Raw genomic sequence first — 15,626 nt, 5'->3', positions numbered from 1 at the left:
ATATACAGTTGTTTAGTATCCTGCACGAGGGCTTACGTTATTTTGATCAGTTTTTAGCAGCAAGTACGGCAATGAATTTCCAACGTACTGATTTATATGGTGGAGCAATAACAGCACAAATTCCGCGTGATCTCATAGATGCGTCAAAGTTCAGGCAGATACCTGATACGCAGGAGGTGTATGTTTGTCGGGATTCGACAATTTTGAATGAAAATGATGCCCTAATAATAGATTTAATGGAAAGAGCAGATGTTAAGGATTCTGATGCGCTTCGTTATCATCTTAAGGAAATTTGCAGACTGAATGGTGTCGAGAAAGATGATTCTGTCATATTGGAGGAGGCTCATGATTTGAAAGTTGTTAATTTACCCGATTCATATTGCGATATAGTAACATCTGGAGAGAATGTTAAAAAGTGGGGGAGGGATGATGTTCATTTGGTTCTTATACTAGCGATAGTTAGGCTTTTAAGGGTAAAAACTGATTTGTTGATTAGTTATAACGTACCATTTCATAAACCAGACGAAATGGAAGATTTGAAAAAAATGTTGTCTGGAAATAACTCTACGGCTGGTAAAGCTAAGCAAAGAATTGACGTTGGAAGGCGGGTGGTAGCAAAAGTTCTTGATAGCTTGAAAATTGAAAATTGGGCGTTGTTTAAAAATTGAGTAAATGACGCGGCAATCTCGCGCCTTTAACACATAATGATTGACCAACATGATAGTGAAAGTGATCTTAGATTTTTGCGTAAGCATTCTTAATGAGGTTTGTTCTGTAAGCGATATTCCCTCTTGAGCAGGAAGAGAAAATGGTATATTGTTGCAAAAGGGTAGTATGCAAGACCCGAGGATATTTGAAGGATATAAACAGTAAGTACGAATTCCGCTGAGGCGTGTTATGTTCAGGTTGCGGTGAAACAAATCAAATGTGGCATCCAAATATGTGCTGTTCTGTTAGTATATATAAATCTCGCGCGGTTGTTTCGTACTCTATAGTCTTCGTGCAATTTATTGCTGGTAGCATAGATTTCGTTCAATTATGGATATGGTTGGCCAGATCATTCGGGCATGAGAAAATATTTCCGTTTCTCCGAACAATTTCACAATGAATAAAAGGTATTCCTGCAGTTGAGCATGTTTCCTCACTTCTGGGTGGAGAACTCAAGGTCATTCTAGATTTCTGCTTGAACTTTATCTCATCATATTCCTTTTTCCGCTTCATTTTTGTAATTGCATGGTACACAAAATTTTTCTTCTCTTTAGAAGAGATGTGTAGTAAAGGAATGTGAATAAAATAGTATGAGTGCTCAAGTTGCGTTCTTCTGCAAAATAGTATAAGGTTAAGCGTAATTTGGTAATGAAATTCATCTAGCGGGTATATAAAATACATTTTTCATCTTTCTATTCCTTTCTTTCTTTTGAGACTATCTTAATGTTGTTCATCATATGCGATGCATCTTAGCTCACTATAATGGTTTTTAACTAGTTAATCAAATGTTTCTAAGGCCAATAAAATAAGTAATTTAATGTGAATGAAAAAATGCGTACTGTTCAAACAATTTTCGAACATCCCAAGGCCAGAATGAGATTCGGCATGAGGATTTATATCATTTCATATATTTTAACACCAATCCTTTCATAATTATCAAATTTATATTCACCCAGTATTGTATTGTATGAAAACTTATAGGAGAATAAAGCAGACACACAAGTGTGCATGATTTTTATATTTTGATCGGTCCATTTGTTATAGGACTGGAAAAAAAGATCAAATTTCCTAATCAGACAAGAGGAAATATATCGATGAGATAAAAAACAAGAAATTCAATAACCCTGTGGTCAGATCAAGAATATATTGATTTAAAGACAGATGAAATATTAATGAATGCAATCACCTGACTAGATAACACGGAAACGTATGAGTAGTTTTCCAAATAACTTATGAGGTGCCCAAATAAGAAAAAGCCCAAAGGACAGTAATCCGAAGGACAATAAGACAATAAGAAAGAAACTGACTGATATTCATATAACAACTCCATATGCAAAATATAAGGTTTTTGCGCTTTTGTTGGTTTTGCTGAATTCACATATTGTGATGCTTTCAAATAGGATGTATTCCCCTTTGACATACAATTGTTATTGTATGAGATTGTAATAGAAATGGAAGAACTGAAATTCTTTATTTAATGTAAGTATATATCCCTGCCATTTTCTGATAGAGAGATAAATTTCAGGTTGCAATTTATTTATCTTCTGAAAAGCAGAAGAGGTGAAACAGATAGAATTGTTAACGAATAAGAATGGTTCACAGATAATTGTTATCAAATAGGGAATATGAAACAAGATAATAAGTATGAAAATATAAATCTTAACAATCTACAATATCGTTTAAAGAAATTGGCTAACCTTCTAGTGAATTCTCAAACTCCAGGCCATTTAAAATAATATTTTGTTACTTTCAGTCCGACAATTTACAAAGTCTGTGAGGGACCAAATATGGAAAAAGTACTTGTGATCCGAATGGTTACGTAATAATATGAACGAAGCAATACGAAATCTATTAAAATTAGTGTTCCCAGATTAGTATAGTGTTCCAATATTTATTGTAGTATATAACTTGTATATAAGGTTTTGTGTAGACAAAAAAGAATATCTGAGCTTTATACAGTTCACATTCTTCTTCATATACGATAACTTAGACAATAGGTCTTGTTCTCCTTATAAGTTCAGTGTTCTATCTTTCTATTATTTTTGACAGCCCCCTTGTAAAGTGATATGTATCTCTTGTGTTTGTTGGTTCAATTTAAGTTTCTTTTCCAAAATACATCGGTTTAATAACATGTCTGCTAGATTGAATCCTCCTTTGACGAACATCAATCTAATTTTTCTTTCTAGTGCTACCGCGTCTGTAACTCCAAGGATTTTCTCCCTAGATATTTCTTTCCTTCTTGATGTCCTAGCGTAGAATACATCTTCAATCCTGCTTTGTTATCATTTACAAGTATTATGCTTTTAGGTGCAGATTCATGACATTCGAGGAATCGCTTAATACCTAGTCGATCATTGTATACCTTTTCATATACCATAAGTTCTACTGTTGCTTATTAAAATTGGACGACGAAGTGCATATATTTCATTAAGTTAAAAAAGGAGAAAGATTAAATGAGTGTGCTTAGCCTTTACGTAAAAATTATGATGGAGATGAGAAACATCATGTTAAAGCAATAGAGGTAAAGACAATGGAGTTCTAAGAATAACAAATTCTATTGTCCATGTTGTCATAAAAAAGAAGAATGACAACTATATAAAACTCAGATATCCTCATGTGCCTACACTAAAACTTACGTACTAGTTATATACTACAATAAATGTGTGGTCACCATACTAATTCGGTCGCACTACCTTTGACAGAAAAAGCTTAAGTTTACAGAAGAAGAAAACGATAAGAATAAGAACAACAGAGATAAGAATAAGAGAAAAAGATAAGAAGATAAGAATAATGAAAAACAAATAAATAAGTCATTAAAATAAATCTAGCATTACTTCAAATTATAAACGCATACAAGTGGGCGCTTTTATCTGTATCCTAGAAAATACAATCAAGTTGATTATTTCATTATATATTACTTTCGTTGTCGGACATATGAGAATATTACCTAGTATTAGAAAATATATTATTATATGTCATTAGATTTATTTGTTTTGAGGTCTGAACTCATTCTTAAATAACGAAGATTTATAGTAATATCTATTATAGACAATCCTGGATAAAATGCAGTAACTGTGTATGTCAGGAAATCAGCAGAAAAATAATTATGCGCGATCATAATTCTGTTTCTGAGAATTAAATCTTTTTTTATATTATCTATGATCACCTCACTTTATTTTCCTTCTTATTTTTACTTTACTTTACCTCTTTTTATATAACTTGTTTCTTCTACGAAGGGACAAGACGCAATAATCCATTTTGCAATACATCTGGTTTGAATCCATTTGATGTTGACCGAGTAAAGGAAGTAAATTTATTTTCTTATGTGATGACATATACATAATTGTTAGAATGTTAAAGGCATTAACATTATCACACAGACCACTTAGGTAACCGACCTTACAATTGTCTGAATCTCCCAGACTGCTAGGTTCTTATTAATTCTGTTAAAGAAAAAGTTTGATATTATTCTAAATCTTCGTTATTTTAGAATAAGTTCAGATCTCAAATCTAATGACATATAATAATAGATTGCCTAATACTAGGTAATATTCTCATATGTCCGACATAAATATAACAGTACTTCAAATTATAAACATATACAAAGGGGTGCTTTTATCTATATCCTAGCGAATATAAACTAGTTAATTATTTCATTATACATTACTTCCGCACTTACTTAAATTACATCATAACATTCTAAAAACATTATTTTACAACATACAGTACTTCATCTTTTCGTGGTTTGATTCAACACTTCAAAACAAACACACAAATCACTTTGTACTTACATAATCTAAAACAATTTAGGTTCAAATCAAAGCAGACCCATTTTGTACCATGTGAGGAATCGAACAAGGAAAAGTCACGTGTTATCCAAATGGTTACGTAATATTATGAGCGAAGCAACATGAGCGAATTATTTATTAAAATTGGACGACGAGATGCAAATATTTTATTAAGCAGAAAAACGAGAAAATATTAAATGAGTATTTAGCCTTTTTGGAAAACTCAAGATGAAGAGAAGAAAGAAGAAGCAACAGCTTAGATAAGAAGAAGATAGAAAAAGAATAAGAAGAACAGAGATAAGAATAAGAGAAAATATAACAAGAAGATAAAAATAAGAAAAACAAATAAAACAAATACAAAACGAGTCATAAAAATAAATATAATAACACTTCAAATTATAAACATATACAAAGGGGTGATTTTATCTATATCCTAGTGAATACAAACTAGTTGATTATTTCATTATACATTACTTCCGCACTTACTTAAATTACATCATAACATTCTAAAAACACTATTTTACAACATACAATACTTCATCTTTTAGTGGTTTGATTCAACACTTCAAAACAAACACACAAATCACTTTGGACTTACATAATCTAAAATAATTTAGGTTCAAACCAAAGCAGACCCCTTACATACCAAACAAATCCGATGTAGTGTAATGGCTATCACAGGTCGCTCTCACCGTCCAGATCCGAGTTCGATTCTCGGCATCGGAATCAATATTTTTTTGTCCAGCAATCTTTAGATATCTAACATGAGAGTTGTATCTTTATACAGTAACAGACTTAAACGATATATACTAAAACATATTTACATAAATATGTAGAACTATTAAGATATTTTTAATAAAAGTTTTCCGGTTGTCCGTCTACCCTCCTGTTCAATCACTGCCTGCCTGTATTCGGAAAGTGGGTATATTTTAGAGATGTCAATTTCTAGTTCATGATTATCGATGAGGCTAAACAACTTCTCTGTGTAATATTTGAACTCCTGTGGCTCGCTAATGTAACCATATAGTTGTGGTCTTAACACTTTAAGATTTTTTGCAGATAACCTATTAATTGAGAGGGGAGGAACAGTCCCAGATGCATTACCAAAAGAAACAAACGTTCCTTTCCTCGAAAGAGCTGACAAGGACAATTCTGCTGTATCTTTTCCCACAGAGTCAAATGAGGCTGCAACACCATTTCCTCCTGTGATTTCCAGTATTCTTTTTAAAATTTCATCTTGTGACAATTCTGAAGAATTTAGTAGGTATTCGGCACCAGCAGCTTTAGCTTTTTGGAGCTTCTCCTTACTCGAAGCTATCGCAATGACATGTCCTTTTTTTTCTTTTGATATCACCTGATCCAAAAGCAAGCCAACACCACCAGCTGCGGCAGTGACCAAAATGTAGTCCCCTGGTTGAACTGAATATGCTTCGTTAACGAATGTTACAGCAACCAAGCCCTGCAACAATGCTGCAGCATATAATTTTAGCTTTTCATCATCCGCATTTGATCCAAGTTTGATCAAATTTCCGGATGATGGGAATTTTGTATACTCTGCAAATGTTTTGCCGGAGAGAAAGGCAACCTTATCGCCAATTTCGAGGCCAGTGACATTCTTGCCAATCTTTACGATGGTACCTGTAGCTTCCCGTCCCAAAACATATGGCATCTTCGAAGGATATATTCCTTTTCTGAAGTAAACTTCAATGTAATTAATACCTGCATACTTGTTTTTGATTAAAACCTCTGAATCGGAAATTGCTGGAATCGGGAAGTCTGCGTATTCGAGAACTTCTGGACCTCCGTTCTTTCTAAAAAGAATTACCTTCTGCTTTTCTGGAAGTGAAGCACTCATAATAGAATAAAATGATTTTTGTCGCAAAATGTTTCTTTGATAATTGTTAGGAAGGAAATGCCAATTATATGAGGAATGGTATGCAATTCTATTAACGCCACTGATTAATTTGCTATAACAGCGAAAAAGCTGTAATCGTGTTTGAAACAACGTGAGAAGTAATAAAGTAAGAATTGGCAGATTGCTTCTTTATAACTGCGGAATTGAACTGTGGAAGAATTTGCATGTTGTAATTTAGAAGATTGTGGCTGCTTGCCTTACCTCATATAGTAAAGACCTATTAGTAATTAATATGCAATCTATAATTTTTTTTTTTTTTTAGTTCTTTCTATTATTCAAGATTACACAATATGGATCCTCTTAATAATGGCAATACTTCGTATCACATCATACAGACAAATGCTTGAAAACTTAATATTACATGGAAACAAATAACAAGCCTTAGCCCATCGATCATAAGTATATATATATATTTGATAAATACGTTTTTTAGCTGATTGGTACCATCAAGTTACATCTTCTATTATGGGACCATTAATCATATGTGGCATTTTGTTAAGCACGATTCCAGGCTCGCTATCTACTGCAACATTACAGAAACCATCTAAATTTATAGAATACCATCCAAACTTTAGAATTGATCGCAGAAGTGAATGGGCATCACCGTCATTAATCAATTCATTGGGGCAAAACTTCAGTTTGCTGTATCCGATATATGATGATGCACTTGAATACACGTGCAACATAAACAACCCAGTCACATCTCCTTACCAAGAGCAACCAGAGAACGATTCAATTGAACTTATAAAACAGAAGGTAAACGCTATAAATGCAGTAAAACGTTTTAACGAACAACATAAGAATCAATGCATATATAGGGAATTCGGCTACTGGTCTTATCGCATCTGCTTCCTGGGAGATATTACACAATTCCACTATTCTGGGGATAGAATGAAAGTTCATGAACAATTAGCGGTTAAAAATAACAACATACCATATCATAGATTGGGTTTGATGAAGGAGGGCTCATACAGCAAATCTTCAGACTTTGAATTTGTCAAATCAAATGACGGATCGAGATATTTGAGCCAGCTGGTTTACAATGGATCTACATGCGATATTACAGGACAACCCAGATCAATATACGTTCAATACAAATGCGATCAGAATCGTGCAATTCCTTTTATAGAGACTGTGGAGGAGTTAAAAACGTGCGAGTATCGTATGGTTGTGTTATCTGCTGAGCTATGTCAATATTCCGTTCTCCAACCCGAAATATATGCGACAGAAGGCAATATAACTTGTTATCCTGTCAAAAAGGAATATATTTCCAATGACGATCTTGTTGAGCATGAGAAGCTAGATTTGTCGGCGTTATCGCTTCAGCCAGTTGGTTCTGGAATTTTTTATGGAACATTTAAGGACCAAAAATTGCAAGCTAGGCCTAACATACTTGTATCCAACAGGAACTATGAAATTATTACAGATAACATTAACTTAACAAGCTCAGATGTAGGGGATGATAATAACATGCAGGTTACAATTGACACTAATTCTCTTCTCGGGGATGTTATGAATGCTTTCATTAACATGGTCGGTACTCATGCCATCAATTCACCAGACGGGCTTAAAGGTACGAGAGCCATCCGACAAGGTGACAAGTTTATGTATGTGACCGAGGTTTATGGGTTGAATCGAGAATTTATTGCCAATGTTGCATTTAATCAAACTGATGATAACCTCATTTTAGCCTATTACATCGATTATGGTACAATCAAAGACAATTTCGTGCTTTTTGAATCTGCGCTTTCTCCTTCTAGTACAGAAATGCAAGAAGTCATGAGTTCTCAACCAACAAAATTAATATGATGACAAACGAGCAATGCCTATATTAATAGGATATGCTTGATAACAGAACAGGTTCCAAAAGAGTATATTCTTGGAAGTTTGAAGTATTTCTACCGAAGGGAAAAAATACAGTACAGAGAAATATTAAATATCTAGGACTAAAAGTACAAAATAAAGGAACATTCAAAGATTGTCTTATCTTCTTCTTTTGCTTGAGCGAGAATTTCCATATCTACCATAGTGTCCACTAGAAGATAAGGACACAGGAAGAGTTCCTCCGTAATTATGTTGTAAAACGAGTAATTTTTTGCTTAGCTGCAAATTTAATTTTGAAGGATTAATATTTTTTGTCTTGAGCAAGCCAGATATTAAACGTTTAAGTTTATGATATTTCTCAACCTCCTGTTTCGAAGCCCGTATCATATGATAACCAGCTCCAAATGTATTAACACCTTGACGAGACTGCTGGGCATAAAATTGCTGCTCGGCAGCCAACTGCTGTCTTTGAAAACTTATTCTTGATTTTCGCAGCTCGTTAAGTTCAAGTAATAAGTTGCTAATTTGTTTTTGAACTTTATTATCCTTAATCACATTCTTTTCTGCATCATCAATAGTGTTGCCAATGTTCCACTTCAATAAATTTTTCAAATCAATCTTCTCGTCATCCATTAAACTGCCTTCTTCCAGATCTTTACTATCGTCTTTCTTTTCATCCTGCTTTTCGTCCACATCGTTTGGTAAGACTTTGCTGCCATCATCCTCCGGCTTGGACCCATCCACTATTCTTTCAGATTGCTCCCCTAGCAACTCATTGTATTTTAACTTAAGATCTCTCATCTCTTCAAATCCTACCTGCTGCATCCACGTTAATCCTTTCCATTTATTGGTAATAGTGGATTTGCTTTCATCATAGCTTGGCGCAAATGAATAATTAATGTCTTTATCACCATGCTTTAACCACTGTGAAGCCGTTAACCAGAGCCAGTTTGGGTGCATATAACTATCCAAAATCCTTCCAACAGCTGGTAGTGGCTGAGGTGAACTCTGAGACAAGAATATCATCTTCTCCGGCTTAACTGAATACAAGTTTGGAATGACTTTGACAACATTCACTCCCAAAGTAGCATCAACAATTGGCTCTCTATCATCTAACTCAGATTTTGCTCTGTTAAGGGAGGTGAAAAGGGGGAGATTTCCGGATGCAACCATCGACAAGGTTTCAGACGTTTTATCCACAAATGTCCTCGTTATCATATCAAAATCTGTAGCAAGCGTCTGTTCTAAACTGGTTTCCATATCAATACCCTGTTCGCATGGTTCCAATTCCTTCTGCTCATTTTCTTTCTTCTCCTTTTCTTCTTTGTGGTTGATATTTTCGTTGGACTCTGCTGTATTAGCAAGACCATCAGTGCTCTCTTCATTTTTCGAATCATCCATCTTCACATCCCTCTCATCAGTATCGACCGAACTTTCTTCCCTTTCGTTCTTTCCAGAATTTTTCTTCTCTACTTCGAGTACCATGCCAATTCTAAGACATTCCCTCAAAAGTAATTCAGTAGCAATTTTGAAGAATTTGTCAACATTTTTGTAGGCAACAGGATCATCCTCCACTTGCAATAACCTAATGATGCATGACACTTTGAGATCATGGAAGATCTCATATAAGGAACTATATTTGTTGGCTGCGAATTTATCATGAAATGTTGTATACTTTTCCAAATCGGTAAAAGCTTTACCTTCTTCCGCTGCTTCGGGTTTTAGGCTATCAAGATACCTTAATAACGAGTAATTAATGTCCCGCAGATTGGGCTCAAAAAAGTCATCCTTTAGTGGGATTCTACTGACAAGAACGGACAACCCTCTATCCAAATTTTCTATAACAGCAACCCAATCTTCAAAGTACTTATGCAATTTATCATCCGATTCTTCCATTTTTTTCATCCGCAGAGAGTATTGAGTCAGAATATGAATATATTTTGGGAGCAGTTTAATTATCACGACAAACAGAAGATTAAATAGTTGATTTCTTTCTACGCGAAATTATAAAGGGGACGTACGTGCACACGGAGAAAAAAAAATTTGCGTACTTGTTTATGCTGAAAAACTTACCAATCCTAACCTCCATACACATGCAAGGATGCATTTCCTTCTTAATTAAGATATACTACTATTTCGATTGTCCCATCAACGTGGAAAACACCTTTCTTAAACTGCTAGCAAATCGTTTTTCCTGTAGCTTTGATATCGAAAATTAAAAATACATAACTTTACATATTAGTTTGACTGTTTTAATATTTTTGACTATCGAAAGTATGAATTAGCTTGATGCCCGGCTATGTGTAGTTTGAAAAAGGTTGTAACCTTTTTTATCCTGCTGGATTGTTCTGTAGACCGGTACGGTAACATGACTGTTACATTACTAAGTTTAACATTATATTCAGATCTTATTATCAGGTAGATTTTCATGTTTAGATCAATACAAAACATCTGACAGAAAGTGTATGATAAATATACTTCATAAAGGGTATTAGTAACGGTTTTCTATAGTTTGCCGAAAACATCATACTCGTATAGAAAGAACTGAAAGTAGTACGAACGATGAATTTATTCCAGACATTAATCATTCATTCTATAATCCACGAACCATGAACCTTCTTTTGCTTTACTTTAATTGCAGGCAAATTCCATCCGAGACTTCTGTTACCTATATTGGCACCAAATCTCGGAACAACATAGCAAACTCTTTCGGTTGGAGTTACGTTTCTTGGACCATAGGGATTTCCAAGGGGCTTGGAATAAGTCACAAGGCCACTATTTTTACCAACATTTGCAAGTGCCTTCCCAGTGACGTCATTCAAAGGTTTGATTCTAACTTTCCTGAAACCGGAGGAAGTAGCATTCGAAGATAATTGCAATGCTTGAAAGACTAAATACTTTGGTGGCAAGTCACCACTCTGTGAAATAATCGATGATGGATGTATATAAACGTATTCTTCGTCATCGGATCCCTCATAATTCTTTACAACTTCCGGATCGGTTGAAGGGAAAAGGGTGACATATGGTATGTTAATAATCTTAGTGTTACTGCCAATCTTCACATCCTTTTCAATTATGTCAGCCCTGACAACAATTTGATCTATAAATGCTGCCGTTATCATTTGTTTAATAGCCTGAATTTGCACTTTTGAAGGCTTTGGCAATTTTAAACCCTCATCTGTCACATGGGAAGACGCCACTGAATCTTTGCTCAAGTTCACATCCACAATATATGTCAATTGCTTTCTTAGCTTCCTGATATCATTCATAATTTTGGAGTTCAAAAAGTTCTGATCGTAATAATGATCGCGGTTTTGTTCTTTGACATAATCGACACTGCAGATTGCAAACAGAAGCTTGATTGAATCGCCATATTTATCCAAATGCCCAAATATCTTTCTGGATTTATTAAACCTCGACTGCAACTGCCTTTTTTTCTCCTGTTGTAATTGCGTTATCTGAGTTTCATTTTGAGAATGATGATCATCACTTTTATTATCATCATCTACATCATTGTCATTTTCTCTGCCACTTTCATTGATTTTTATTCCAAGATCATATTCATTTAAGAATGGGTCACCCACGGAAAGGCCAGCAACAACTGCAATAATATATGGCAAACACTCTTGTTGGTTTCCAATCAAAAGCATCTTGGAGAATCGTGGAGACACAGGCAATAAACTCATCTGCCTACCAAATTCAGTTATTTGCTTTTTAGTATCTAGCGCTCCCAAATATCCCAAAAGTTTTTCTGCCCTATCCATCATTGTCCGGCTTGGTGAGCTAGGAAAAGGAAAGTTGATAATGTTGTCAATTCCCATGCTTTTCATTGTTAAAACAACACTTTCCACGGGCATTCTTAGAATTTCCGGAGTTGAAAATTGTGGAAAATCACTTTCAAAAAGCGCAGAAGAATATATTCTATAACAATGGCCAGGACCTGTTCTTCCAGCTCTACCTGAACGTTGATCAGCACTTGCTTTTGAAATCCAATTAACTTCAAAAGATTGTACACCCGTTTTCTCGTCGTATTTTCTTTCTTTTGCTCGACCACTATCAACAACATATCTAACTCCAGGTATAGTTAAAGAAGTTTCCGCAACATTAGTGGCAACAACACATAACCTAGATCCTTTTGGAGGAGTAGAAAATATTTTCATTTGCTCTTTCGTTGGCAATTGTGAATAAAGTGGTAGAACATAAAGGGGATCATCTGGCGTCTGATCCTCTTCTAAGGTTTCTTCAAATCCTTCCTCATTCTCCTCTTCCTCGTTCGCATCATAATCATCCTTAACATCTTGTATATTCTTTCCGATACCCAAATCAATGTCCTCTTGTTCAACAGCAACATTTTTTGAAGAAACTCCAACCTCTAGAATATCGTCCTCATTATTTTTAACATGAAAATACTTCTTTTTATCTTCTGGGAAGGGGAACTCTTTCCTTAACCGTCTCACCATATCATTGATCTCCGCTTTACCAGTTAAGAATATTAAAATTGCACCTTTTGGTAGTCTCCTATGGATTTTGCAAGTTTTCCTAAATACCTCCTCTGTGTAATTAAAGACAGTTCTTTTATTAAAATGAATCGAAACGGGATACTGTCTAGCATCAACCTTCAAAACAGGAGGAGATTCTTTAAAGAGTACTCTGTTGCCACTAAAATCTTTCACTCTTAGGGTAGCAGACATAATGATTAACTTAAGGGGCTTCCACTTCGACGAGTTCTGTTGGTAATACTGTCTTCGAAGCTTTAAAATTCTGCTCAACATGCCGATTAGAATATCCGTATTAACACTTCTTTCATGTGCCTCATCTATGATTATTGCTGAGTATTTATTCAACATAAAATCACTCATCATCTCACGCAAAAGAACACCATCTGTCATAAACTTTAAGGCAGTATCCTTTTTTACGTTACCATCAAATCGGATCTGATAAGCTACCTTATTTCCATAGTTGCAAAGCTCTTTGGAAACTCTATTTGCCATGGAAACTGCAGCAACTCTTCTGGGTTCAGTAATCCCAATCATGCCCGGAGTATCTGATCCTTTGCTACCATAACCTGACTCAAATAAAAACTGCGGAACTTGCGTGGTCTTACCTGAACCCGTTTCACCGCAAATAATAATACAATCATTATTATGAATTGCATCCATAATTTTATATTCTTCTCCGTAAACAGGCAACTGTGTCCTCACAGCTTGAATTTCTTCCGATCTGTCCACTTCCACAGTAAATATCTTTCTATTGAGATTCTCATTCAATGAGATAAATTCTTCTTCACGGTCATCTTCAAGATCCTCTGGTCGTACTAACGGCTTGTAATTCTTCGGTGTAGGCTGCAACTTTATCTCAGTAATACCTTCAGAATGTTTTGCTCGTTGCTCGGCCCATTTCTTAAAATCTTGTCCGGCCTTAGTGTGTACGCCATGAAACCTTTGCTTTGGTTCTTCTGAAATTACATCAGTATTCTCACTGGAACTTGACTCACCATCATTTACCTTATCATCGCCGTTCAAACTGCCATCAACACCATTATTATTATTATTATTATCATCATCATAATCGTCATCACCTGAGCTAGATTGGAAATCGTCATCATCCTCGTGCTTCCTCCTTTTTGCTTCCTCCGCCTCAATCTCTGCTCTCCAAGTATACTTCCTTTTTTTGGATGCTTTTTTCACCTTAGTTAAGTTAGAAAAAGAAAAGCCAAAACTTTGATTTGTATTTCCGGTTTCATCTAGCGTGACTTGTAAAATACTTTTATTCTTGATTTTCGAATGCTCTGCTATTTGTGACCGACCGTCGTCATAATTAAAATCGGTGTTTTCCCACGTCTTTACTTTTCGTGGCTCATAAAGCAAATCATGTGTAGCATCAGTGCCTTTACCTTCTTTCTCCAACTCTAGTGCTTCAGTTAACTTTTCTCGTTTTGTCTGCCTACCTGTTCCTATGAGCTTGGCTGATTTTAATATTGATGTGTCTATTTGAGTTTGCTGAAGCTTTTTCAGCAATATCTCTTTCTCTTCTCTTTTCAATTGATGCTCAATATACTTGTTAAGGCGCTTTTTCTTTTGAGTACTAAGTTTCGTTTTATATTGCTTTCTCAACTGTTCTCTCAACTGTTCTCTCCTTTTATTTTTACCTTTGGATCCTTCCATCTTAAGTAATTCCTCAGCCTTGGTTGTACTTTCATTTCGATCATCTGAACTGTTATCATCATGCTTCGCCTTAAGCCCATCAGCCTTTCCATAGAAATGCCGTTTTCCCATGTTAATCTCCAAAGTGGCTATTATATGTTGAGAGGTTTTAATATCGTTTTCATGGAAGTCGAACAAATGTACCGATCAATGAAACGGAAGAAAAATGATGTCAAGATTTTTGTTATCAGCCGGTGAAAAATTTTGGTACAATAAAAAGAAGATTTCTCAGTCTTATTTACTTTTAGACAACCCCTGAATTGGGCACTAAAACGAGGGAAAGAAGATAACGAACGGTAGCAGGTATTACACTTGTCCTAGAAGAGCACAAACAATATAACTATAATTGAAGGAATAACACATTTTCTTGGAAGAGATTCCTTGGTTATTTACAAAATTTATCGGAATGACGACTAATGATCTCAGCCTGCAGGATGACGATTATGGTGCATTGACCTATCGAAACATTGAGCGTATAAGACTTGGCAAATACGAATTTAATACATGGTTTGGAAACTCTACTATATTTTTTCCCAACGAACCAGACACATTGGCATGCAAAATTATACGGAATAACATTCGAATATCGGGGTCAAAGAGGAAATTGGAAGAGTACGCATCAACAATGAGACCTTGGCTCAAGCTCCTTCATATATGTCCTTACTGCTTTAAATACACGGATAACGAGAAAGAGATGAAAGAACATACAAATGGATGCCCTTTAAAATTTCATTTAATGGGAAAGGTGATGTACTGTGATGGGGAAGTAACTGTGAGAAAAGTGAAAGGATCTCGACATCGGCTATTCTGCCAATGCCTGTGTATTCTAGCAAAGTTCTTTTTAGAAAATAAGTCGGTGTTTTTCAACCTCGAGCATTATGATTTCTACGTGCTATACAAAGTTTTGGATGGAATAAGCACGCCGATGGGCTTCTTTTCTAAAGAACTACTATCCTGGGAAGGAAATAATCTATCGTGTATAATGGTGATCCCCTGCTATCAGAAACAACATTTGGGTACAAAATTAATAGATTTCTCATATAGATTGTCACAGTTTGAACAGGTTGTAAGTGGTCCAGAGCGACCTTTTTCTTCCTTGGGCAAAATTGCCTACCTCAGGTATTGGAGTGGGCGATTATGCCTTCATTTTCTCTATGGGAGACTTTCCACTTATCGACACGTGACATT

General features: G+C 35.2%; 5 protein-coding genes and 1 non-coding gene across 6 annotated transcripts; 3 read left to right on the top strand and 3 right to left on the bottom strand.

The window, feature by feature from the left end:
* Nucleotides 1-71: 71 nt before the first annotated feature.
* BRETT_003863 (uncharacterized protein) lies at nucleotides 72-668 on the top strand (the record flags this gene model as incomplete). The annotated part of the gene is made up of 1 exon (XM_041282365.1): nucleotides 72-668. The coding sequence occupies one exon, from the start codon at nucleotides 72-74 to the stop codon at nucleotides 666-668; it is 597 nt and encodes a 198-aa protein (XP_041136204.1).
* A 4,482-nt stretch (nucleotides 669-5,150) lies between these two features.
* On the top strand, nucleotides 5,151-5,222 carry BRETT_003862. The gene has a single exon. It is a non-coding gene; the product is annotated as a tRNA-Glu (tRNA).
* Nucleotides 5,223-5,337: 115 nt separating this feature from the next.
* BRETT_003861 (uncharacterized protein) lies at nucleotides 5,338-6,351 on the bottom strand (the record flags this gene model as incomplete). Its single annotated transcript, XM_041282364.1, has 1 exon — nucleotides 5,338-6,351. The coding sequence occupies one exon, from the start codon at nucleotides 6,349-6,351 to the stop codon at nucleotides 5,338-5,340; it is 1,014 nt and encodes a 337-aa protein (XP_041136203.1).
* A 525-nt stretch (nucleotides 6,352-6,876) lies between these two features.
* Nucleotides 6,877-8,220, top strand: BRETT_003860 (uncharacterized protein; the record flags this gene model as incomplete). Its single annotated transcript, XM_041282363.1, has 1 exon — nucleotides 6,877-8,220. The coding sequence occupies one exon, from the start codon at nucleotides 6,877-6,879 to the stop codon at nucleotides 8,218-8,220; it is 1,344 nt and encodes a 447-aa protein (XP_041136202.1).
* A 174-nt stretch (nucleotides 8,221-8,394) lies between these two features.
* Nucleotides 8,395-10,131, bottom strand: BRETT_003859 (uncharacterized protein; the record flags this gene model as incomplete). The annotated part of the gene is made up of 1 exon (XM_041282362.1): nucleotides 8,395-10,131. The coding sequence occupies one exon, from the start codon at nucleotides 10,129-10,131 to the stop codon at nucleotides 8,395-8,397; it is 1,737 nt and encodes a 578-aa protein (XP_041136201.1).
* A 692-nt stretch (nucleotides 10,132-10,823) lies between these two features.
* On the bottom strand, nucleotides 10,824-14,510 carry BRETT_003858 (uncharacterized protein; the record flags this gene model as incomplete). Its single annotated transcript, XM_041282361.1, has 1 exon — nucleotides 10,824-14,510. The coding sequence occupies one exon, from the start codon at nucleotides 14,508-14,510 to the stop codon at nucleotides 10,824-10,826; it is 3,687 nt and encodes a 1,228-aa protein (XP_041136200.1).
* Between the last annotated feature and the right edge of the window lie 1,116 nt (nucleotides 14,511-15,626).

This window comes from Brettanomyces bruxellensis, chromosome 6 (genome assembly GCF_011074885.1).
Source record: "Brettanomyces bruxellensis chromosome 6, complete sequence".
NCBI lineage: Eukaryota > Fungi > Ascomycota > Pichiomycetes > Pichiales > Pichiaceae > Brettanomyces > Brettanomyces bruxellensis.
Note: the sequence above shows the minus strand (reverse complement) of the source record. Positions and strands in the feature narration are given on the sequence as shown.